At 35.9% G+C, this 25,747-nt stretch overlaps 1 protein-coding gene across 1 annotated transcript in view; it reads right to left on the bottom strand.

Moving 5' to 3' along the window:
* ANO4 (anoctamin 4) overlaps nt 1-25,747 on the bottom strand; it is a 111,719-nt gene that overhangs the window by 60,002 nt on the left and 25,970 nt on the right. The window contains exons 4-6 of the mRNA XM_042889934.1: nt 3,084-3,184; nt 2,734-2,835; nt 295-339 (exon numbers count right to left, since the gene is read on the bottom strand). Coding sequence (XP_042745868.1) covers nt 295-339; nt 2,734-2,835; nt 3,084-3,184 — 248 coding nt within the window. The remainder of the gene's footprint in view (nt 1-294; nt 340-2,733; nt 2,836-3,083; nt 3,185-25,747) is intronic.

Below are 25,747 nucleotides of genomic sequence, written 5' to 3'. Positions count from 1 at the left end.
ATAAGAGTTTGCAGTAACGCACTTATTCTTCCTTAAAAGTCTCCATCAATCCAAAAATATCTCCTTATTAAAAAAGGCAACACTGGTAAAATGAATTGCCTCTTTTGCATGGCAAATACCTTTAAAGTGTAATTCTGCTGTATCTGTTTTTGCAGATGTCCCAGTGCATAACTGCACCCTCCAACCTTCCTAGAAACACTATTAATAATTTTATTTCCAGCTTTACCTTAACCATTGTGTTAGTGATCGAGTCCAAATTAACATAAACTGAGCTAGCAAAAGAGTTGTACTCACCTATTCATGAACTTGTATCGGCGGTGCAGGTAATAGATTTTTCTCCTGGAAGAACAGCAAAAATGAAGCCAGTCGAGAAGAAAACCCATCGTCAGTTACAGTATGAACTAGCAAGGAAGGAAAGGAGATTGAAGACAGAAGCCTGTAAGAGGTGGAGGAAGAGACTAAAGAGAGATTACAGAACTGTCACAGGCAGCCACACAGACTCTGGTGGCATCTGAATTGCAAGGAGGTCATCCTTTTCTCATTTTCTTCTCTTTTTCTGCTACTTGTCATGTGTGAAAGACAGGGACTCAAAGATGTGTCTATTTCCAAGAAGTCCATAAACACTTGTAGGAATTTTGCAGGACCAATACAAAGATGGATAAATTATCCTCTGTGTATCTCAAATCCACCAGATAATTTACCAAAACTGCATTTGATAAAATGTAGAGGGAGTAATTTAGAAAAGCCAGAGAAATGATGCCTGGTGCTGCAATATGCCAGTAACACATGCAGTGCCAATGTAGAGCAGTGTTTACTGATGGAGCATCATCCCTTGAAACAATACAGATTACATAAGTTATTTGGTATGTATTCAGCACCCACCCCAGGATATAACCACTCCCTCTGCCCCTTTTATAGGCATTGCTCATTTTTATTGTCAGTGCAATAAGCTGTGTTGGGGTGTGCATGAAGAACAAGTGAGAAGACAAGGTGCACAATCAAATGCATGCTGACCACAGTCTCTTGATCTTGTCATCTTGCCACATTAGGAAATACTACTTTTCTGAAAGAGTGGTCAGGCACTGGAATGGGCTGCCCAGGGAGGTGGTGGAGTCATCAACCCTGGAGGTGTTCAAGGAATGTTTAGACATTGCGATGAAGGACATGGTTTAGTAAGAACTGTTGGTGGTGGGTGGACAGTTGGACTGAATGATCTTGTACGTCTTTTCCAACCTTGGTGATTCTATGATTCTGTGATTCTATCATTCTATGATCTGCTTTCCTATGGGCCCTGTAGGGTTCATATCACCCAGGGCAGCGGCCCCTAACCATCCTGTGTACATACAGAATGGGATGTCCACCTTCTGTCCCACTCCGCAGCTCTTGTTCTCCTCATAGGTGCCTATTACACCACAACTGTGACCACAACTGCGACCTTCACTAGAGAGATCACAGACTCCTTTGGCCAAATCTTCCACAGAGTAGTGCTGTATCTCTTGCCCTAATCAGCAGGAGCAGACAAAGGTCAAAAGTAAGTGTTACTGATGATGCCATTTGCCTCTTGATTTTCCTTCAAATATAATTCAGAAGTATCCACTTTTTGGGACCACCATTTTGAAGCAGGATTTTATTCACTGATGTGCGGACCTTGTACTAGTCCAGCCTAACAGGACAGTAATAATGATCTCTCTGTAGATACAAAAAGAATGAAGATGTGGTCACAAAGCACATCTTTATACATAATTTGTATGGCACCCAATTTTCTATCTGCTGAGAAATGGATCTCAAAAATGGTACTCGAGACCGGGAAAGAACAAACTGCTCACAGCAACTAAAATACGAGTTCCTGTTGTATTTCTTAATCATGAGATCTTATCCTCTTACTGGGGCAGATTAATCTCAAGGAATGCCAAGAAATGCTGAAAAAGGACGCTTTTAGCCTAGTCAATTGTTTCTATGGCTAGAATGGCTTTTAAAAAAGAGCATGGACATCCTGTAATGACTTGTGATTGCCTTTGCATTTTTCTCTTTAGCAGCAAAAGCTCAAAAAAGAGCTGTTGAAGATTTGCTATGTAAACAAAAAACAAAAGAAAACCGAATTCATATAGAAAAAGCCTGCAATTTAGTCCTTACTTCATATCCACTTTTCCTAAAACGTTCTTAACAGTACAGAGCTTGTGTCATACTAGAGGCATTTTTTTTGTCCTTAAGCAAGAAGGAAATAGGAATAGAAATCCTGCAAAGAACATCAACTCACTAGCTGAATATTCTAGGTCTGATCTTTATCTTGCTCAGGAGTAATTCCATTAAAATAAATGGAATTAAGCAACTGTAAACCCTGCTAATTAAAAGAAAAATCAAGTCCTCTCAGTTCATGGGTTTTGGTCAGTTTGAGTTGAAGTCTTCAAGCTATTCTAACAGTTCTGATAGCCAGCACAGTAAAATTGATATTTTACACAAAAAATTCCATAGCCCAACACGCAAATAATATTTAAAAATGGCCAAAATAATCTGAATGATGATGTGAAATTAATTTGGTTGTCAGTGGCATTCAATCAAATTTATTTTCTCCACAGGCAAAGCACTTACAGCCTGAATTGTGCTCCTACTAGAAGTGATACGTATTCATAATCTGCATTTCTGAATTTACACATTATACAAGCAGAAATTTTACAGGTGCTGAACATATCAGATACGTCCAATAGACATGCACTTCTGTGCTGCCTTACGTACCTGGATCTTCTTGACCTCCCATTGATTTCAATGAAATGTCCATTTAAAAAACAGCAGCGCACAAGTATGCAGGGGGCTCCAGCAGTGAAGGGGTTAAAGGGCCTAAGGATAGAATACCCCATGAAAACAGCTGCACTGCTACTGCTCACCTTAATTTCAAACCAATACTCTACTGAAATCGCAGGCAGACATTAACAAGAAAGAACAATGAATATGGTACGTATGACACTCCATTTATACTTTCTAAGAGTGTGTGGTACCATATAGGCAAGCTTTCCATGTGCATTCTGCTGTTATTTTTTACTTTAGCTTTACAGTAAAGCGTGAAGACAAAATACAACTACACCTACCTGAACGGCATTCTTACATTCATTAGTTCAGCGTATTTGCCCAGGACCTCCCAAGGAGCATGCAACTTCACAAAGATGACGTCACTGTTTGTTAGAGATGACTGCAAAAGAAAAAGAAAACAGCCACCAGGGCTTAATTCTTCAGATAAGAAAAAAACATCTATTCTTGCCTTTGGCAGCCCTCCCACTTCCCGACTCTTCCCAAACCACGTGTTGTTCTATTGAAATGCTATCAACTTATTTGCCTTCTGGTTTTCTGAGAGCCATGTTCTGACTTCCTTCCAGCCTGTACAAGTATTACCTTCATATGGAAAAGAGGACATGGATGGGAGGTTAACATGGAGTTGTGGGTTACCCAAGTGTGGGGTGGGAAAAAAGTTGCTCCTTAGCTTCAGCTAAAACTAAAATGGCAACTTTGGATCTGGTTCTGCTAATTGACCTGATTTCTGTGCTCATCATGATACAGATGTCTCTTTTTGAGTCATATAATGGAGACACATCTGGCAATTAAGAAAAATTTAATGACATGGACATATAATGAAATTCAACAGTGTCATGGGTTCCGTTCTCACTCTCGGCTCCAAGAATTTGAATGTTACAACTAAAGTCAGCAGGAAAAAGGATGCCTGATGCCACCCCCAGCACAGATTTATTGCCAGGAGTCAATGACGGTTTAGGGTCACGATTGCCACTAGGAGATCTTTAACTCTTTTCTTTGTACTATTTTCTTTCCTATGGGTTGTATGTATTTTCAAGAGAGTTTTACATAGCATATTCACATTCAAACAGTTACCTAATAGAAGGCTGTCCAGCAATGAGCAGAGAACGTGCAGCTTAGAGAAGGGGAAAAATGTAGGTTTATTTGCTCTCAGGAGGAGAAATAGTGCTTTTCAGGAAAACTACAACAGCATTGGCTGAAACTGCTCTTATTGAGAACACAGACATTCACATATTAATATTGGAAGAGGAATTGTACAAATTCTAGTGAAAATCTGCGTTCTGTGCAGCTTACAACAACTGAATGGATCACACTAACAGAGACAACTAAGACAGGCTGAAATCAAGGAATACCCAGGAAATAAGTGAAGTATGAGAGAAGGAAAATGTGAGGACAGAGAAAATCAGGCAGGAAATTTGTTAGTTTAAGGACTAGTTAGAGTATAGGGAATTTTTTCCCAGTCTTTTAGACTTTGTACTGTATTAAATGCTCCTCACATTCATTCTTAGTTATTTTAGCTTACTGGGGATTCTTAAGTCTAAGACTTCAACAAGTGGATAGCGCACAACCAAGACTATGCACTGCTGCTCTAAAAATTTCCTGCAAACCACTCCCGAAGAGGTTAAGGTTAAGTCAGCAGAAGACTGGCAAGTTTTTCATAAGCAACACAGATGAAAACCAAACTGAACCAAAGAATCTCCTAGTAAGGTCCTGACACACTAACAATAGTTGAGAAATGGAGGAAATTGACTGAAAACAGTCTATAAATTTACTGATGAATGTCATATACATTTTCCAGCACATTGTAATTTAAGCCATACAAAGTATAACAGTCACAGTAACAGCTATTTCACAAGTGAAACCTGCATTTAACTAGATTTGATTTCTTATGTTACATATTTTCACACAGAAACATGAAAAGATTCCAAATACTATGAGAAAAAAATACAGATCTTTAAAGATATAGATTATTTTTTAAATCTGGATATTGTAATACTATTTTATTAATTTCGTCCACAGAAAATCTAACAAATATGCATTTGTGAGGCTTAGTTATTTTCAGAAGAGATGATGATGCTAAATTATGAATATGCAAATCCAGTTCACTTGAATTTCCTCATATTATGTGTTTATAAAAGAAAGCATATGGATAGACTGAGATAAGCAAGATTGGAACTAAAAGGACAATCCATACAAAAGAGTAATTTAATGCAGTATCACATTTACCTAATTTAAGGAGAAAATTGCAAATCAAAGCATCTAAAAGAAAATATCAGTAGGTCTATCTTAGTTACAAAATACTTTAGTGAATAGAATCTGTGAAACTGTCTTTGTTATATTAGTATTTAGACCCCTTAGTATCCTTAGGCTTCATAATGTTCCACTGAGAGGAACACTGTTCTTTTATAATTGACTTTAGAGACTTGCCTCATTTAAAAGTTTGGAGAAATAAACACAGTTTCACATTATAGGAATATGCAAACAAAAATCAGTGTTAACATTGCTGAGCTTGGAAATGTAAATAAAAAAACTGTTTATTGACATGAGCCATCTGCTAGAAAATGATGTCTAGATGATAAATAAAAACTAACACAGCAATAAAGGGAGCAGAAAATGAAATATAACACTTTGTAAACTTTAAAATGGAGCATGTGTTTGGCTTTGACTTATGACACCAATGTCATCAGTTATCACCTTGTGATAATTGCCAGGCCACCAACATTCACATAAATCGGCCATTTCAGACTTACTTCTTGAAAAAGAACATGCATAGTGTGAGACAAGAGACTTTATTATAATCAGAGAACCACTGATTAATTGAAGTCTCCTCTCGGGGTCATCTGTGCTCACTCTTAGCCTAAAGCAGGGTCAATTTTAATCATTTGCTCAAGGGCTTGTCCTGTTGAGTTCTGAATATCTCCATGGGAAAAGATTTCACAACCTGTCTGGGCTAGCCACTTACTGTAAATGGTTGAGAAAAAAATATTTTCTATGGTAAAACTGTAAAACTGTACACTTCTACAGAGAAATGCTGGTTGTAGAAATACGAGTTTTTACACTGGAAATCAGAGAACATTCAAAAAAATGCAAAGAAGGCTTTATAAAGCAACTTGATTCTTACAGGAATGCATAAAAAAAATAAAATCTGACTAAACACACTAGCAAGGTGTATTTAGTTTTATTGAATCCTCATCTTCAAAATATGACAATGTCCCACAGGATAGAATTCAAATCACCACAACCTGGGTCACAGGTTATCAGTATACAACGAGTGCCATTCTGTGGTGTCATCAATCTACTATTTTTCACAAACTATAATTTTTCTGTCCTTCTTCTCCCTGCTCACTCACCTCCTTTTTCAGTTGATCTGGAACGACAGCATTCCTGAAAATACTAGACCAATGTTTAATAACCACAAGTAGATGTTTCCATGGCCTGTATTTCAGTATAAGAGATTCATTAATTCTCACCCTTTCTGTGTTCACTGATAAATCACTTTTATCATGATACTATGGCTGGCAATATGACAGTACAGGTAGTGCCATAGGACCACATATTATAGGTAGAAATGGCTATTTCTTTCTTCTGGCAAGACCACCTTTGTCTTTTACCACTAAGTCTGTAGAGACACTGTATTCCCAAAGAAAACAAATCAACTACAAATGTGCTTAAAAACTAAGCACTGTATTCTTCTCCAGTATCACTATAAAAGTAATGGGAGAGTGTAACGTAAGGGCCATTTACATAACTCCAAAAGCATAAGCAACTTCTTCGGGCCAAGGAAAACTTGTAAAGAAATATCAGGTTCTTGATCTTCTTCTGAAAGCAGGCTTTCATGTCTAGAAACAGAGTGTTGTTAACTGCTGCTTTAGAGAATTTAAGTCGTGGCTAACAAAGTCACACATATTTCTGCAGGCATTCTAAGTTCTTTTGATGGCAGGATTTGAAAATATGTATTCACTACTGACCTGGCTCTGCTCTTTCTGAAGTTATCATTGTTAGTCTGAACGGAAGCAAAATTGTGCTGACTTTGAACATCTCTTGAAAAGCCTACATTTTACAGTATTTGTAGACTGCCTTCTAGGATCAGGGCTGGAGATTGGTCCTTATTCAAATACTTTCTTGAAGATTCTTTTGCAACAAATAAAACTTTCAAAATTCATTACTAATGTTGTCAAGTCATTTTAAGACAAAAACAACTGTAGGACTCTCGTTAATACAGTATTTTTTAGGTTAAAAATTAAGAAAGTAGAAAAAGGGATTCACAGGAGATAACCTTGAAGAAAGATATAATTACAGTGTCTCCAATTGGGTGGTGTAATTATTTATTTGCCTTGAGGCTACCAGGCAGACAACTGTAAAAACCAATGCTCTAATTTGTGTATGCTTATCTATATAGAAAAAATGTAAAAGGAAAAGAAATCAGAATTTATTGCAAACACCTTTTCCCTGTCATTGTTTAAGAAAAAAAATACTAAAGACTGGGAATTTTCCCACCTTTAAAGTAAAATAAGATAAAAAGATTTTGGAACAGATCTAGCAACTAGACTCAATTCTTGCCTAAATTAGGAAGACCCAGCAAGGTAACTTAAAAAGAAAGAATAGGAATAGTGCTGTAGTTACTTGCAAACAGTCCATTTTTGTTAAGAACATCAGATAAGAAGCCAGAAGAGAAAATCAACACCTGTCCTCTAATAACAATTCTGCCTATAATCAAACTCCATATGACGTCTCACTGCAGAGCAGTAAATAGTAACTCTTGCAGGTTCCACTGCTTTTGAAAATGACTCTAGTATATTAACAGCACAGACTGATTTGCCATGTGAACTGAATTAAGTGGATGAAAACAAAAGCCAGCAAATTTTAGCTGATTAAATCATCCTTCCTCTGCAGAACCAAAATAAATATAAATTAACGAGGGTAATTCCACAGAACTGGACAAGCAGCAATAATGTTCTGCCAGTACTTTTCAGAAGTGCATACCTCACCACTGAGTACATACTCTCAATACATGTTCTGTTTGAGGGAAAATATTACACGCGCACATGCGTTAACCTCTACATTCATGGATCAAAAGAATCTACTAAATAATAGTGCCAATGTCTTTCAAATGTATCCTTTCAATCACAGCACAGGTGTGATGGAAAAGAGGAATATATTGTTCACATTTCAACATGTTAAGAAGCTTTTGACTTAGGAGACATGTAGGACAAAAGCAGTTAAGGTGAAAGTAAGATTCAAGAAATAAAGTCTTAACTAATAAATAGAAAGCTGTTAATGAAACAATTTTGACATAGGAGGACACTGACATATAAAATATTGAATAACTGTATATGAAGCCACAGGGAAGAGGTTACAATTTACTGTGATTTTTGTATGAAAATTTGATGTTGGGTAAAGCTTTATCTTTGCTTAGCAAAATATTTCCAGAGGTTCAGCTTCAGTGGAGTTAGTAATACAAGCAGGTGGCTGGCTACTGCCAGCATTTGGGCAGTGTGTCATCTAATCCAACTCAGAGCAGGTGTCATTGTCACAGTGCTTAATTTTTGGCAGCAGCTGACATGGAGTTAGTAACAAGGGGAAATGTTTGCAAATGTCCCTTCATGTAGACAGAATGTATGAGTGGAAGGGTAACTTAAAGAACAGGGTGGTTTACTTGAGCAGAAGAAAAATGTAATGCTATGATGTTGCTGAAGTTTAATGTGCACCAATGACCTTGCAGTCTGCAGTAAAGAGATACAAATCCCTCTGCATCAACAAATAACTTGAGAAGTATGCTTTTAATCCCAACAAACGTCACCAGTATTCACTTGAAGTGGAAAGCGCGAATGTCCCAGTAAGGTAACTTAAATGTAGTAAATCTAGCAGGAAAACAATATTCTCTGACTTGGACTCCATTTCCTAAAGAAAGGATTAAAAATACTGAACTGACTGTGAGGCAATGATAAAACATTTCCTGATAATTCTTTTTCTATATACTGAGTACAAGTTTGACCCAAGTGGATAAGATTTATATGGCAAAATAGCTAATCATATAAATTTCATCTGACAGACAATGACAGGATGCAGATTTTAATTCTTCTGGATGAGAAGATAGTATAAACATATGAAAATAATTACTTGCATGTTTAAAAATGCATATAGATAAAACCACTGAGAAGAATGCATTTTTACTTAGAAACACATTGTTCGATATTGTCTGTTTATATGAGGTAAATCGGCCATACACTGTAATTTCAGATGAAAAATGTTGATATTTTATACAGCGATGTTTGAGATCATAAAATCTTTTTGACTGCATTACTAGCCAAGAAATGTCCCTTAAGTACAATTTTTTACTTTTAGCATCACAGGTTGTGAAAAATACATCATACAATTGAACTACATCTTATCAAGTAGCTTCCACTGTGATTTATCCCAAGTGTAAAATACAGAAACAATATTTTCCCTGTACATTTATACATCTCATTTATCATTTTTTGAAGTAAAAAAGTGCTTACACTTAATGAAATATATATCAGACATTCATATCTGCTTTTAGAGGCTTGTTGGAGAAACACTGCTTTGGCAAGAAAAAGACAATTTATTTTTTGTCCAACAGTTAATTTCACAAACTTAGCAATCATTGAAACACACAGAGCATGCAGGCAGGCTTATTATAGCTTTTGCATACAAATAGCCTAGAGGAACTGAACAAGGTGCTTGTCATAGCACAGAATAATTGAAGTTGCAAAGGCCTTCTGGAAGTCCAAACCCCTGCTCAATCCACAGTGGGTTATGGGGAATATTTCTGCAGATGGACACCTTGCAATCTCCCTGGGCACCACAGCCACTCTGGACAGAAAGGCCATTACTGATCTTCCACATGGATGCAGAAGTGTTTGCATGTACCAATCAGCAGGGCTGATTTGGTCAGGTGCCACACCATGCTGATGTGACTCTAACATTCGCAGTGACAAAGCAAACTAGCTTAGCAAAACCTGACTGTTCAGGACACATAGACCCTCATACTTCTGCCTTCCTCTATTCTGCAGGACAGGGAAGGTCTCAGAAGAACACTCTGACAGCAACTCCTTATACCTAACAGGCAAAGAAAAGTCATCAAATAAAACACAAGATCCAGTTAAATGAAGGGGAAAGATGCCTGTGAAGAACATCAATCACTAACAGTTGTTACCAGTTATAAATGCTAAGAGTTTGGGTAATTCAGATGCCTGCTCTGCCAGTTCACATCCCAGTTTTCTGTGCTTTATCTATCTTACTGCTAGTATAATTAGATCTGGAAGGAGTCTGAGGAACTCTCTTCTGATAAGCCATTTCACACTGCTTAATTCAGTGCTGCAGTACTATTCTGTCTGGCAGAGACACTGAGTTAGCTACTTCCCCATTCTTCTTTACCATTATGCAAAAAACCAGTATGTCCTTTAATAAGAGAGCCATAGTGAATTTCTCATTGACTGCACTCTGTAGTCTTACTGTAGATACTCACATTATCTGATAAATGGCAAGGTTGTAAACAATTTAACAAGTTGTTTCAGAAATCCACAAAAGCATATAGCAGAATATCTGTCTCTGCAGATATTACACCATTATTCCACCAAAGGGAAGTTTTTTCCAAAGCATAATATGATGGTGAAAATAGATTTGATTAACACTATTCAGGTCACAATTCAGATTGCTACACTTAGGTAGATTTGCCTTTTTCCCTATTCCAAACCATGTTCAGACTGTGCAAGACTTCTTACAAAAACAATAATAATAATAATAATAATAATTAAATATATAAAACAACAACAATTCAAAGTTAATCCATTCTGTGTAGGCTTCGCCACATCACATTTTCAGGTTGATCAGGAAAATGAAATTTTACAGTCTACTACAGAGAGGAAATTAGTAATTGATAATCTACATGATTTTTTATTTGTCTCTGCTAAGCTAGGTTCGTAGTAGTTTGACTTGCATATATAATGAGATCATCTGATGTTAAAATTTGAAAACAGAAAAAATTAAATGCTTCTTAAACATAGGTAGCATAATTAGAACTTAACTGGAGCCAAAAGATGAAATTGAAATATGCTACAGTATCTCTAAACAAAGAAGGGGAATACTAGATCTTTTATGTGTTTCTGAACAAATCCCTTCACTTGCTAGATATGCTTTAAATGAAACAGGGCCAATATATAACAAGGACAAATTATGATTTTACTCTGGTCTGTTCTAATTTGTTATAATAAAACAGCATCTCTTCATGGCACAATGTATTAACAAAACAAACACCTAAACTTTAGCCCAATGTTAAAGAGTTGTTGCCATTCACAATATGCCTGTTGGCATAAGGTTCTTTCTGTATGACATGGGAAGGCAAAACAGCACCAGATGGAGCTCAGTATTTGAATGGTTCAGATAAATGCGATTGAGGACAAGGATGATTTGCTCACCTAGTTCAGGTCTCTAACATGAATATATGGCGAGATGTTATAGAAAGCAAGCCTTCCTTTGCTTGAATGCCAATGTCACCAAGTGAGATGTTAGTTTTGATCTGACTGCTTATGTTGCAATGTAATGAAACTATCCTAAAAGTGTGTGCTGAATGATACTGAAGTTTGAGATTCCTATAACTTGACAAAAATAAGATCTTGTGTAGCACATACACTGACAAAGATTCTCCCCTCCGAATTCACTTGCTCCATGGTAACCACTGTAACGAAGAACTTAATATATAGTAACATCTTTTTCCATAGATAAAGAAATGTTCATTCCACTTAAGAGTCCTCATCTAGCAAAAGGCAGATTGTTCAGCTTAGGAAACTGCAAACATCTTTGTGATCAAACATCTTTGTTATCTATTGAGAGAAGCAACACTGTAAAGATTTCTGGAATCTTTTATTTTGCTCCCTTTCCATAGAGGGGCTGAGTCACTAAGGGCTGCAGAGGAGCCTTCATGTTCCAAATGTGGAACAGAAGTCATCGAACCATTTTCTAGCTCTGCAGCACTATTCAGGTACTTCTATTCAGTATAAAACTTCGGAGTGGAATTGAAATTCTCATGTATTGTAGCTCTGAAACTAATGCATTTCTTAAGCTTACAGCAATCAATTTTATTCTCTTGTGTGGGAAAGAGTAAAAATGCAAATTGAAAAGAAAAATAAGACAAAATCCCACTTTACTTAATAATCCCATTCTTTCTATATACTTCATAAAAGCACTATAATTAGAACTTTTCTTCTATAACAAAGTTTTTTTGGCTGGAAAATTACAATTCCATTAGATAAGATCTTTGAAAAAATTTAATATGGCTCATGCAGTCAGGGCTCTATAAATTATAATTCAAACATTTTTGAGAGGAATGTGCTTAAAAACAAAAGAGGCCTGCCCCTGGAATACTAGAAAAGATATTTTAAAACTGGGGAAAAATTCCATTAGAGCTACAGTACTAGACATTAGAAATCATCCAAACTACAGAACACTTTTTCAAAATATCACCACCTAAGGAATTGTAATTATTCATACTGCACAGGCTATCCTTCCTGATATTTAAAATACAGAAATTCTAATACGTGCAGTAGAAGTAGTGAAGGAAAGTTGTGTTTTTAATCATTTCGTGTAACTTTATAGAGACATCACATTTATTTCTGTACAAATACATATATACTCAGGCAAGATCTCTTTCAAATATGAGAACTTAGCAGTGAATTGGCTAGGAAATAAATGGTATTAAAGTTATACGGCACATACTTATCTATGTTCTTGCTAGTAGTTATTGAAGGATGTGCTATTATCTCAGCAACAAAACTGCTTAATTTCTTCCCTACAATAATCTCATTGCAGTACTGTCTACAATTGCCATGCTGCTTTTCAAAGAGGAAAGGAAAAAAACAAACCCCAACACTTGCAGCATGATATTCTAAAACAGCTCTCTTTCCACCTTTACACATATACATCTGAGAAATTTCTCCGAATTTGTTTTCTCCTGCAGGATCCCATCTCTCTGTCTTAAGGCTTGTCTCCTTCTTGTCAGTCGGTATCACTTTTCTCTCTGCAGATTCCCTCATACAATCACAGAAGGGTACTTGTCCTGCCAATAGACCTCTAACTGCACCATAAGTCTAACAGACGTACGAAGGAGGTATTTCTGACCTCAGAACTTTACCAAATGTAGCTTCTGAAGCATAAGAAATGACAGATATCTGTATTTTTAAAAATTTCAATATGAGAAGGCAAATAGAAGTAACCTTAACCTTTGAGTTGAAGGAACTATGTATAAAATAAACATAAAATTACATGAGCTGCCAATATGGACCAATTAAAGAAAGATCAGAGCAGAACAATAAAAATGATCATGAGTTTTGGGCAACTAGACTAGAGGAAAAAATGTAAAGAGCTGAGATAATTCAAAATAAAGAAGAAATTGCTAAGTAGATAATGGTATCATTTTTAAAATAGGCAGTTGTGACTAGGAAGGGAATGAGCTGCTCTGAACAACCTTCTGAATAAGGTTAGAAATAACTGGATTAAATCGTATCAAATGACACTTAGGTCAGATATAGCAAAGAATAAAAAATAAATCTAGCTGCAAAGTACCAAAACATTACAGCGATTTGGCAAGGAAGGCTTTCAGGGAAGGATTCTTCACTAGAAGGTGATGAGGCACTGGGACAGGCTCCCCAGGGCAGTGGTCACATCCCCAGACTGATGGCATTCAAGGAGTGTCTGGAAAATGCTCTCAGACATACAGTCTGATTTTTGAGTGGTTCTGTGACTCCATGATACTTATGGGTCCTTTCCCACTCAGGATATTGTATAATTCTGTGATTCTAAGGACAAGGTTGGAAATACTATTGGCAGTGTCTATCTGTCCTGCCCTTGCTGCTGTGGGTACTCCCCTGTCTCCTTTATTACAAATTTGCCAGAGGATCATGCAGTTCTTAAAACATTGTAAAATCAAACCTCTCTTATTTGGCATTGTTCAACTTCACTTTACCCTGGAAGATGTGATAATACAAGATCCTGGAAATAATGTTTCGTCTTAAGAGACAATACAATAAGAAACATGAATATAGCATGAAGCAAATAGGAAAAAAAGAAGGGAAAAAAAAAAAAAGAGATGGGGGGTGACAATGCACAGAGAAAATAGTGGTAACATTCCCTTCCTTTTAAAACCTACAGATCTGAAAGGGTAGTTCTGTGCTCACCACAACTACTTCTTGGATCTAGCTGCTACAAAAAGCTGCGAAGCTCAACAATTTTGTTATGGCTGAGTTAATAAGTAGAGGCTACATTGGCAAGGGAAACTCAAATTTCAGAAGAGAGCGTCAGAACAATGAAGTTCAGGGATGAGGACTGAGCTATCGTTGGTATATGTGGTATAATCCTTGCATTCCTGCTAGGGAACAGGATCTGGAAGAGTTGTGGGCATGTTTGAAAGAGGGAAACCTTGGAGAAAAGTCAGGGACATGAAGCTGAAAGTACTACACAGGGAAAGCTGCTGCTGGGAGTCGTGAAGTGGGAGTAGAACAGTCAAGAATTCCTTAGTTCTCCTAGTGAGGCTGAGACTGTGACTAAAGCAGAAAGACCTTCAAGTGTTAAGTATGATCTAGAAATGGCGTTTGATGTATTTTCTGCTTTAGTTCTAGTGCCCAATCTTTTGCTAAAATAGGACTTCTTAACACATTAGATTTTTTTTAATGTTTACAATATCCTCAGATGAATATAAAAAGACCAAAGTATATCACCTTCCCAGAAGAAACACATGCAACTAATATGGGTCCAGAGATCCCATCTCATATTGGACTAGGATTTTCAGGAGATGGGGTGTGGGACTGGAAGGAATGTGATAGTGTCAAGTTTGGGATAAAAGCCCTACATCATGCTTCTGTGTAAACATTAATGTAATAATTTCTGACAAGAAGGCAGCAGTGAAGAGATGGTTCCTGACTCAGAAAAAATTAAACTTTCATCCACCCACCTTTTTTTTTTTTTTTTTTTTTTTTACATTCATCAGTCTAAATTCAATAAAGCAATAAAGAATTATTTGATAGAAAATAAAGATAGTTTATATGTTTATCAAAACATTCCATTTCCTTTAGAGATAATTTTAGGATATTTTGAACATTATTTGTATGCAGTACTTAGTATGGAATATAGTAGTATTTTACTTACAATTAAAACGAATTTCAGAGATCTTCCATTTCTGCTGCCTTCAAGACCAAAATTAAGTGGTTAAGAGCATAAGAATTACAAAAACCAAGAGGTTAATGGCATTAGAATTCCATCTACCATTAAAAACACTTAACTCAGAACAGTTCAATTTACAAAAGGCTGGGGAATCAAGAGTAACAGTGTAACAGAACTGTGCTTTTGCATCTTCGTAGTAGCTTGCTGACAATGCTCTGAGAGTCTACTGATGTAGTTAACAAGAATGTTTTTCAGACGTTTACAGAGGTGTATATGCACTTTTAAAAAAATCCAAATTCTAAGTATTCATAAAAGCCTGAGACATATTCATGCTTCCATTGCAAATTTTTAGGATGTGTGACAATCATAGAATGGCTTGGGTTGGAAGTGGCCTTAAGCTCACTTGGTTCCAACCCTCTGCCGTGGGCAGTGCTGCCACCCACCAGATGAAGTTGCCCAAGGCCCCATACAGCCCGGCCTTGAAACCTCCAGGGATGGGGCATTCAACTTGAAATCTCTGAATATGGGAGGATAAAAACTCATACACTTCCATGTTCAACCTGAGGAGATCTGCACCAAATTGTGAATCTAGCACCATATACCAGACTACTTATTTAACTGCACTTTCCAGTAGTCATGAGAAATAAAACGCTTGCGGAGTGAACATAACTACAAACTCTTTTGTCAGTCCTTTTCTGGGTTTACAAAATCTGGTTTTCTTTTATATTAAATAGGTAATCTATGACAAAAATTAAGAACAAAATCAGTAAACAAAGCCATTTGCTAGGTACACAGTCCTACTTTTCAGTGATCACCTGTGATGACATTTGATAGAACTATATTGTGTTTCAACTCAAAACTGAATAACTTATATGAAAATGAAACAAATTGAACAAGATTTCAAAAAATGTATAGGTAAACACTTGAAAAATTTCAATGTAATCTCAAAAACCATAGTCCACACAAAATAACAAGTTTTGGAATCTTTCTGGATTATGTAGGCATTTAAAACATTGTATTGTCTTTTTTTTTTTTCCTTTTTATTTCCTGTTTTATCTTTTGTAAAATTATGCATTTCCTATCAATGAGCATAGCACTTCAATATCACAAACTTAATTTTGAAAACGTTTTAATGAAAATTTTTCATATTTTAAAAATATTTTCCTCTTTCCTCTTTTAAAACTTTGTGCTGAGCCTAATCTATATTAATGACCATTTATGAAGGTAGCATTGGATAGAGAAGTTGCTAGTTGTTACTCAACTTTATCACTAACAGAAAATCTTTGCAGTGTGGCTGTCCTACCAGCATCATATTATACCAGATTGCTGCAAAGAAATATCAATTTCTTTAGCTTGTGTCAAGGAGAAGTAAAAATTCCAAACAAACAGACGTGATGAAGAAAATGATCCTAAGAAAAACCTTTAGAGATAGAGCATTTAGAACTTTGAGCTGGTTGACAAATATTCAGTATTATGAAAAAATAAACATAAATATCTTCCTGGTATGATTCTACCAGTTTCCAAGGAAATTTTTATACATTTCTTCTTAACAAACAGGATTGCAAGAAAAGCAAAAACTTCCTTCTGCTTTTCACTTCCTGGTCAAAATAATTAGCAGAGTCCTTATTTGGAAAATGGTGTTACTTGATGATGGGGCTCTCAGATCAAATCCATTCACTCCATAAAAATAATTTCAAATCCTAAATCCTCACCAGACCATCCAATTAAAATCTATATTCAAAACAGTCTTGTACACCCACATTACAAACAAATCAGAAAAAGCAATGCATGTAAACATGCTTGAATAGCTTTCTCCTCAAAGTGGATGACCTCTTTAGAGTCTTTTCTTTTTTTTTTTAAATAAACGAACAATTCATTGGAGAACTGTATTTTTATTGATATTTTGTAATTAAGAAAATCAGATTTGAACACTTACTAGAATAACAGTAATGCTACTAGGGTCCATTGTGTCTTACTTAAACGGACATTTTAAAGGGAATGGCCTGAATAAAAGAGATTACATTAGACTGATTAAAAATTTTTCATGTTATTTTCCTCACACACGCATACACAAAAAGAACAGAAGAGAAGAATGCTAATACTGAAGAAAAATATATTAATTAGAATTTAACTACCACAAGCCAAGCAAATAAACTTGCTGCTTTCAAAAAATAATGACTACTTCTGAAACTAAAACAATTAAGCTAGAAATGTAAAAAGAAAATAAACTGAAATTAGATGGATGAGTTTTACAAACTTACTATGGGAGATGATTTTCTACTCAAATTCATTTTAAAACCTGTCTATGTCTAAATTCATACCCTTAAATTTTCTACATAAGGAAATGGTGTATACTCCGTGACAGATATGTTACTTCTGAGACACAGAAAGATATAAAAAAATATATATACTTCTACTTCTTATGTATAGAATTATATGAGTATAAAAATCCTATATTGTTATATTTTTGTTACTAGCCTATAGTGGCAACTAAATTGAAATAATAATGTAGAGATATAGTTTCCACATTTACATGTCTCCATTTTCTTCTTCCACCTTCATTTTCATTGTGGAGGCTCTCTTTTTGCAAAGTTTTGAGTTTTAAACAGTTGTAAGAGATAGTTGTTTAAAAAGTAACTCCAGTGTTCTTATACTCATGCTTGGTAATGGAGACTTCAGAACGGGGCGTCAGTCCTACTTGTAAAATTAAATATCTGTCTGAGACCATTACCAGCAAAAAACAGGCTGTACCTAAGAAAAGTGCTATACCATGAAAATGTTCAAGATAAAAGAAACACATCTCTAAATTGTTTTGCCTACCAGGCACTTTCAGATCTTCTCTCAAAAGCTCTCATGTATAAGGAGAAAAGTTTCTTGTGGACAAAAGAGAGCTCTGTAAATTAGATAAGACTTTAAACATAGAGACATGACTAATTGGCAGACAGAGGTTTCAGCCAACGTGGCTACCTCAGGAACAATATTTTCTCAGGTCAAGCTTTATTAAACTTCATTTCCAACATCACTTCACTACCAGTCTGAAACGGCAAGAAACAAATATGTATGTAAGCGATGGATAATGTTGGATTTAATTTGAGCCCAGAGAGTCATAAACCAAAACATCGTTTCCAATAAAGTCTGAGCTCTGAGATAATTCGTCTAGCTCTATTTGTGAGGCCGGTACCACAATTAAAATACATTTAATCCAGGATACACAGCACCAATGCTCCACTGACTGCATGGATGAGCTAACCTGGACAGCAAAGAAAGGAAGTAGTCAATGAAATGGCTTGGAGCCCTTGTACTAGGGGAGGGTGAAGAAGGGAAAATGAAATCTCTCCTGGAACTGCCTGCAAGGAGTGCAGCCCCACACAGCTTTGTGCTGCAGGAGAAGACCCAAATAATCCCTGACCAAGAGGATATTGCAGGTGCAAATCATCACAATTTGATCATAAGTGTAATGCATTAAATGCATTGCAATCCTTACAAGTCATGTTAAGCCCCAAAAACATCAACACAAAATGAGAACCTAAAACATATTTTGGCATTTCTATATACTGTGTCTTTCTGTTCCCTACAGACAGCTCTAGATTTCTTCTCACAAAACCAGTTCAGCAAGGGACTGCTGTAGAAACCCAGTCATGTCACCTTCAGGCAACAAAAACTCTCACTGTACATTAAATAATAGTAGCCTTCTGGACTAAGCTTGATCCTGATGCCACTGGCAGACAAAAAATGTCTCAAAAACAATTGCAGTTTAAGAGCAATTACTGTAAAGAGAAAGGTGACTTTTGACATATAGGGGACATCTAGTATGAAACATTCACTGTGATTTTAAATCTCCTGTTTGTTTTTTCCCTTGAGCCTAGTGTCCTTCAAAAGATTTTTGACATTTTGATTTGTGAAGATTTATGGCAAGAAACTCTTTGATAAAAAAATCCTACTCAGCATTTTTGAGGGTGAAGTGTCTCAGGGACCTTTTTATCCTTCTTCAGTTATTTACATAGTTTCTGTTTTACCTTTGCACTCCATGCAAACGCCATACTTTTTTCAAATCTAAATCAATTCTTCAGCAACAGTTACACTAGATTTCTTAGTCTATCAGCTTTACACCATCCTGCTAAAGGTTGGAATTTGTCAACTCAAAAACGTATTTATTTATGGGCTCCTTCAGTCAATCAAAAAGGTTATTTTTAAAAAACTGCTTATTGAAGTTTGAGTTTGGACTCTCTTGATCCAGATTTCCATGCATTTCCTCACGTTTTTACATAAAATTGTCCCTGTGCTGTATAGTGAGCACTGTCTGAAAGCTGAAACAAGATTTTATCAACAAGATAAATTTTATCAACAAGATTTTTTTTGGATACAGAGCACTCTCTGCAAAAGGATAGCTGTTTATTCCTACCTATACGTTTTTCTCTAGAAAGCTGCTGAAAAAAGACTCCTCTTGCTATTTGCAGTAGATCATTAACTAACAATAAATCTTTGGGAGATCGGTCTGTTTATAACCTCTTCTGACTGAACTTGGATGAGATGAACAGCCCTATGTTCAAATTAAATAGCTGGAAGCACTTCACTCATAATACATGTGATGGGCTTGCATTTCAGCTTGTTTCTCTTTTTGCAGGCATAGTTTCTGTCACTTTGATATCTCCATCCGTGATTTGTGGATGCAATCAGACACAGTGCTTAAACATTAAATAACAAGCTGTACCTGCAAATGATGGGATATTATGCTATTTGTGAAACTGCATCTCTTGCAGGCTGAGTAATTTGTACTTTAAGTTCATTAGTTGTAGTTATTTGCATACTGAGTAATAGCATCAGGAAAGTGAGAGACCGAAATAACTTACATGGAGCTCATGAAAGCTACAGAATGCTTGATATTAGTTACAGTAGTGACTAATATCCAAGTCCTAGTTTTGTCCAAATGCCAGCTACTGAAATGGGGAAATTCATGCCACTCTTATTCACTTCTTACTGTTTTACTCATTGTAGCTCTAGCACAGAAAAAAAATCCGTCCCTTATGTCAAGGAATTGGGACATTTATGTAGTGTTTTTCATGACTTTAAGATAGATACTGGCTATCCTTTATTTCACTTTGCATATACATGAGAGCACATGTGTTTGTGCGTCCAAGCAGGTTTTTTGTTTTGTAATGGTATGACAACTTGAGGTAATTAGAAGAAATAAGGTCCTCCATCATTATTAAAAAATGGAATACAATAGGAAAGAATTTTATCTCCTCTTGAAAATATTCTTGAGTATGCTTTAAAATTCAATCAGTAAGGAAAGAATGTGTAATCTGTAATACATACAAAACCATATAATTGAAAATGCATTAATATGTAGAAGGAAGATTTCTCAGCTGGCAAAAACGGCTGAGCTGTTGACTTTAAATGATAAGGTGACAGCCAGCAGTCTGACCCACTGCAATTAAAGGAGTCACACATTATTATAGAACACAAAAGGAGCAGTGTCAGAATTAAGACACTCATTGTCAGCAACCTATAATTTTTTTTCTAGCCAGAGAGCATATATAGTTTGTCCTAAAGGGAATCCTGTTAGCCTTAAGTAACATCCTCCATGTAGCCTTACCTACTGTGCCTGTGCATTATGGAGATCATCACACACACGGCTATCCTGGTGCTTCCTAGTGGCAGGGTGTGCACTGGACATATGTTACAGCAGGCATGCGTACAGATATCTGCTGCTCTAAAAAAAGGCTCAGAGAACAGTCAACAAAGTTTTGGTGGTGGAAACTTCTCCTCGCCACCCTCTTCTCTAGTAGATCGGGGGTTTTGATATGTGCAGAGTAAAGTCAACTTGAAGGAAGGGATCTGAAGATGAAAGAAAAATGACAACTAGGAAAAAGGATTACCTAGTTGAGCTATTCTCCTCATCTGCACCCTGCTCCTGACTATCCCATAAACTACCCTGGCAAGCTTCAGGTAGTAACCTGGACACTGGCTGAGCAATCTGTTATAAACTGCATGTCTTGATTAAGTTAATATCCACAGCGGCAATAAATTACTTACAAAGTTTTGTCTTTACAATAATTGAATGTACTGAAATCAAAGCTGAAATAGAAACTTATAGTCACTCAGAAGGCAGCGGTTTTTTTATGCACACTGCTCCTCAGAGAGACAAATTACATAAGCTAACTTTATAAAACACCTCTCCTAACTGAGCTCTGCAAATGCCACTTGAGGGCTGGAAGTCAGCCTAGTTCTTTTCTGCCTATGAACCACAATCAGCAACAACATTTACATAACAGGATTCTTGTGAACAATTGCAGTGATGGGGCACAAACCAGAAAAAAAGCAGAGCAGTTTGACGTAATTGTTTTGGCTCTGCAGTACTAAGAAAAAAAAGAAAAAAAAAAAGGTAGTAGATGTCATTTCTCCCAGAATGAAAGATGCTAATATTTGACTGTACTCAAGAAGAACAGCTGTTGATTATAACATCTCATATTTGCATCATCGCTTTTTGAGCATAACTATATTTGAAGTTTTAGTCCTTGAAGATCTTGGGTTTTTTTCCTACTCACTATTTCTAACTTTTACCTCACTTCGACACAGTCATAAGTCTATTTTGGTTTTACACTCAGGGACAAGTCAAGAGTCATGGAGATACTATATTGTGTGCTCTTTCTGTCATCTGTAATTTCTCTCAACATTCATCATTCTAAATCAGGCTCCAAGTTGCTACTAAATATATGCCTCTTACTGAATACATGGTTTGAACTCCTAAAGTCCTTTTCCATTAGCGCAAAGGTACAGCCACATCAAGAGAAACTGCTTTACAGATCTCATACTACGTCAACATGAACTAATGCACATCTCCTCCTAACATGATAAGCCATGAAATAATATTATCCAGTAATTCCATTATATCAACTACTGGAAAAGTAGTTTCTTAATTAACTAGTATTAACCATTATTCTTAAGTTTCTGGTTAAGAATATTCCTGCTAGTAGATACTTATAACAAGAGTGAAGCTTACACTGAACTTTCCTTTCCCCTTCTCATCTTTCTTTATTTCTTTAGAGAACACCTATTGTATATACCAGCTGCATATCAGCCAGGTGTTGTCCCAAAAATGTCAGCTACTGCTTGAGGCAGGGAGCAAATGCAATTTGGGACACACTGGTGACAGCTTGACACTTACAGTGGCAATGTTTAAATTTTTAACCAGGCATGCAACAGAAAAAACATACAGTTTGCATTATTCTTGAAAAAAAACACCACCTAATGTCTTACAGCTGGGATATGCAATGATGATGTGGAGGCAGCAGCCCAAAGGACTGCCTTCCATGAAATATCGTAAACTAGTTCCAGAAACATTCAGTAACTGTGAGGAGACTTGCTTGTTAGGTCAGAAAGGAATGCTTTAAAGCAGTTCATTACTTCTACATGGAAAAATTAGTATACAAAAATATGTAAAATATATAAAATATAGGGCCTGAATATTTCTTTCACTAGTTAATAGTTTCTCTTTCCAAATTTCTACCTATCAGTTTCTACCAATATGCCCAATGTTTTTTCAAATGAAGTTTGTATCAAATCAACCTCCAACTTATAAATGAAACATCTGAGACAAAATGTGAAGCAAAACATATTTAGTACTTTTCATAGCACTGTATGAGTAGTTTAGTGAAGTCATAAGAAGCAAAATTAAAAAAAAACCAACACAACACACAAAAACATGCCAAGCTCAAATTAAAAGTGGTCTATTCCTGTACAGCTATTTTCTACCCATGTATGTGCAGAACTTACTTAAACCTAAGATGATCTTTTTCTTTTAAGAATTAGAAATCCAATTTTATACAGATTTCTTTCTAGCAGCATGCTACGCCTTCCTTGCATTTGCATTATATTTATAAATCTTTATACCTGTGAAAAATGAAATACGCCCAATGTAATTCTTAGTCTTCATTTTCTCTTGAAACGATTAAGTTTCCAGAAAAATGCTGGGTTTTTACTGTCTCAGAGGGATGAACTCTGCATTTGGAATGATAGATTCAATATGCATTTTCTCTTTATATGAAAGTGATAAGTGTATTTTTCTTGGAGTCAATAGGCTGATCTTAGGGCTATTCAAGATTTGGATGAATATGAACCATACACTCAGAATGTAGACATTTATGTCATACCTCCAGTTAACCATTGCCAGTCACCTCTGGCAGGCATTGGTCCTATGTAATATTTAGAGAAAGTATCTATGCCTGCAAACAGGCACTGCTATTGATACCTCAACTCTAATGAGAACTTGCTTCCTTTGAAGATTGATTCTTCATTTTACTCAATACACAAGTCTATTTCAAAGAGTATTAAAGAATTTAAACATTGTGGTCATCAAGAATCCCAGAGCCAGGATATCATATTTATTTACCTCTCTTGTGTCAATGTTTACTAACAGATAGAGTAAACACTGAAAAGCAGGGAGAAGGGTCAGAAAATGAAATATGCTGCTCTCTTAGGTTATCCATTCACCTTTAGACTTCTGTTTTCTACATCTTTATTAATTCAGTGATGGATTCCTTGGCCAGAAACCCCCTTATTCTTTAGTACTGGTTACACAAAGCACAAAAATCACCATAACTTGCATTGGAGAATAGTGTGATACAGCTGAATAATCTGAATGTGAATTTGTTTATTGCTCAATGTGAAATTGAGCAATACTGGTAAAAAGTTATAATAATTTTCTACAGTCAGAAACATATCTGTTCAGACCTTTCTCAGCTACACGATTCTGATGTTGTGCCTCAAGTTATCTCAACATTCATTCATTCCAGATTCACTTTTTCATTCCATGAAGTTCAGTAAACATTTATCTCTCTGCACCCACCATTTCCTGGGTATTTTGCTGTGTTATGCTTGTCAGCTAGTCACTGCAATGCATTATTCTTTTATTGCAGTGTTTCTGAGGAATGTGGCTTCAAAACTGCATTGTGAAGAGGTCTGTAAGTTTCCCGTCTCTGACTGCAAATTGAAAACAGGACTAACATGATCAAATGTCAATATATGGACTGCCAGTACCCAAAGAAGAAAGAACCTACCACCACACAAATTCACGGCATGTAAAAATATTTCTCTCAGTCCAGCAGTAACAACCTGTTGTTTCTGTATACGCTCTCTGGTCACAGAGACAAACAATCCTCTCATTTTTATCTGTGAGCAAAGTTTTCTAGTGGAAACAATATCTCTAATATGAACAACAATTAGAAAACACATCTGCTGTTAAAATATTCCAGAACTGAAACCCTACACAATTAGCAGTCTCACCAAAAAGGAGAAGCAGAAAATCATGGGAAATAATCCAGGCATTAACCAATCACACCACACAGCTAAAATCTAAGTGTTATGCAGCACAGTTGTTACTCAGTAAGAAGGAAGAGAGGGTGTACCAAGAATGTACTTTTTTTCTTTCAGGATTATAATTCAATTTAGAAACTGAAGTGATCATAAAGTACACATGCTAGAGCTTAATTTTAGGTCAGAGTCATAAGTTTTAAAATACTGGCATCCTAGATTTTAAAAACATTATCCTGAGTGATGATTGATGAGCACAGCCTCATATGGATCACTCTTAGTTTAGAAAATGTACAATTACTGATGCCAGCAAGAAATCACACCAAGGCCAGATGAGGTTAATAAGAAATCAAACTCCATGTCAGTAGCATAATAGAAACTGAAATGAATAATCAAATGGGCAGAGTATTCATGCAGCCCAAGCAGGAAACTCCAAATAAATGAAAGGCACAAGGAAAGTCTAATTGTAAGCACTTAAATCGTTAAGTTGAAAAAGTTCTTTGTGTAGAATGCTGTAAGTTTCATAATACTTAAAATATAAAGGGATCTCATAACTTTCACCACAGTAAAAGGCAAGAACTGAAAAAAATCGCAATATAGCAAGATTAATTCAAAACTGTTAGATGTAGCAACAAGGAGAATTTATTTCACATTCATTCTCTACACTTCCCAAACTTCAGATATTTTTGAAGATGTACAACCACAGCAGCATTCCCATGTTCTCAGATCTTGTTTTGCAACTCTTTCAATCACTGGCATTTTTATGGGAAGCATATATAACAAAGAAGCAAAGGCTGTCATTTAAGACACCCAGTAACAACTTCAGCACCAAAGATGCTACCATCCAGATTATCTGAAGGAATAATTTAGGGCAACTCTTTGACTTAATCAGTGACATGCACTTAATATCTATCAGTACCAGGTTCACTATAAAAAATGTAACAATAAGAAACATTTTAATTATAGTGGAGAGAAACACCTTCCATTTCTTATTCCAGTGTTCTGCAAAGAGGAACGCCTTTTAAGCACATAAGCAGAATATCTACATATGTAGCAAACTTTCAGTGACAGAAGGGGAGATAATGTACAGCATTTAAACAGTTTACAAATGTCTGTAACCTGAAAATTCCTGTACCATTTGCACCAGCGGCAGGCCAACAATGCGTACCAACACAGGTATAAGTTGATCAATTTATAATAAAACTAAGTATTCAGTATACCTATCCTGCATGGAAATGAGACTTAAGTCCCATTTAAATATGCTCAAGAAAGTGTATTTAAATTTAAGAAAAAAAAGACCTAGGCAAAAAATTTTGCATATCTTATCAATACGTTTTTAAGCAGTTTACATTCATTTTACACTCCTGTCCATAAATGATTCACTGTTTTAGGACATTGTGTTAGAAATAACATTGACATAGGAAATTCATACAGGCTTTTCAATTATTTTAATGTTTAT

Source organism: Lagopus leucura, unplaced genomic scaffold, assembly GCF_019238085.1.
Source record: "Lagopus leucura isolate 7727_CA_CO unplaced genomic scaffold, USGS_WTPT01 Super-Scaffold_100159, whole genome shotgun sequence".
NCBI lineage: Eukaryota > Metazoa > Chordata > Aves > Galliformes > Phasianidae > Lagopus > Lagopus leucura.
Note: the sequence above shows the minus strand (reverse complement) of the source record. Positions and strands in the feature narration are given on the sequence as shown.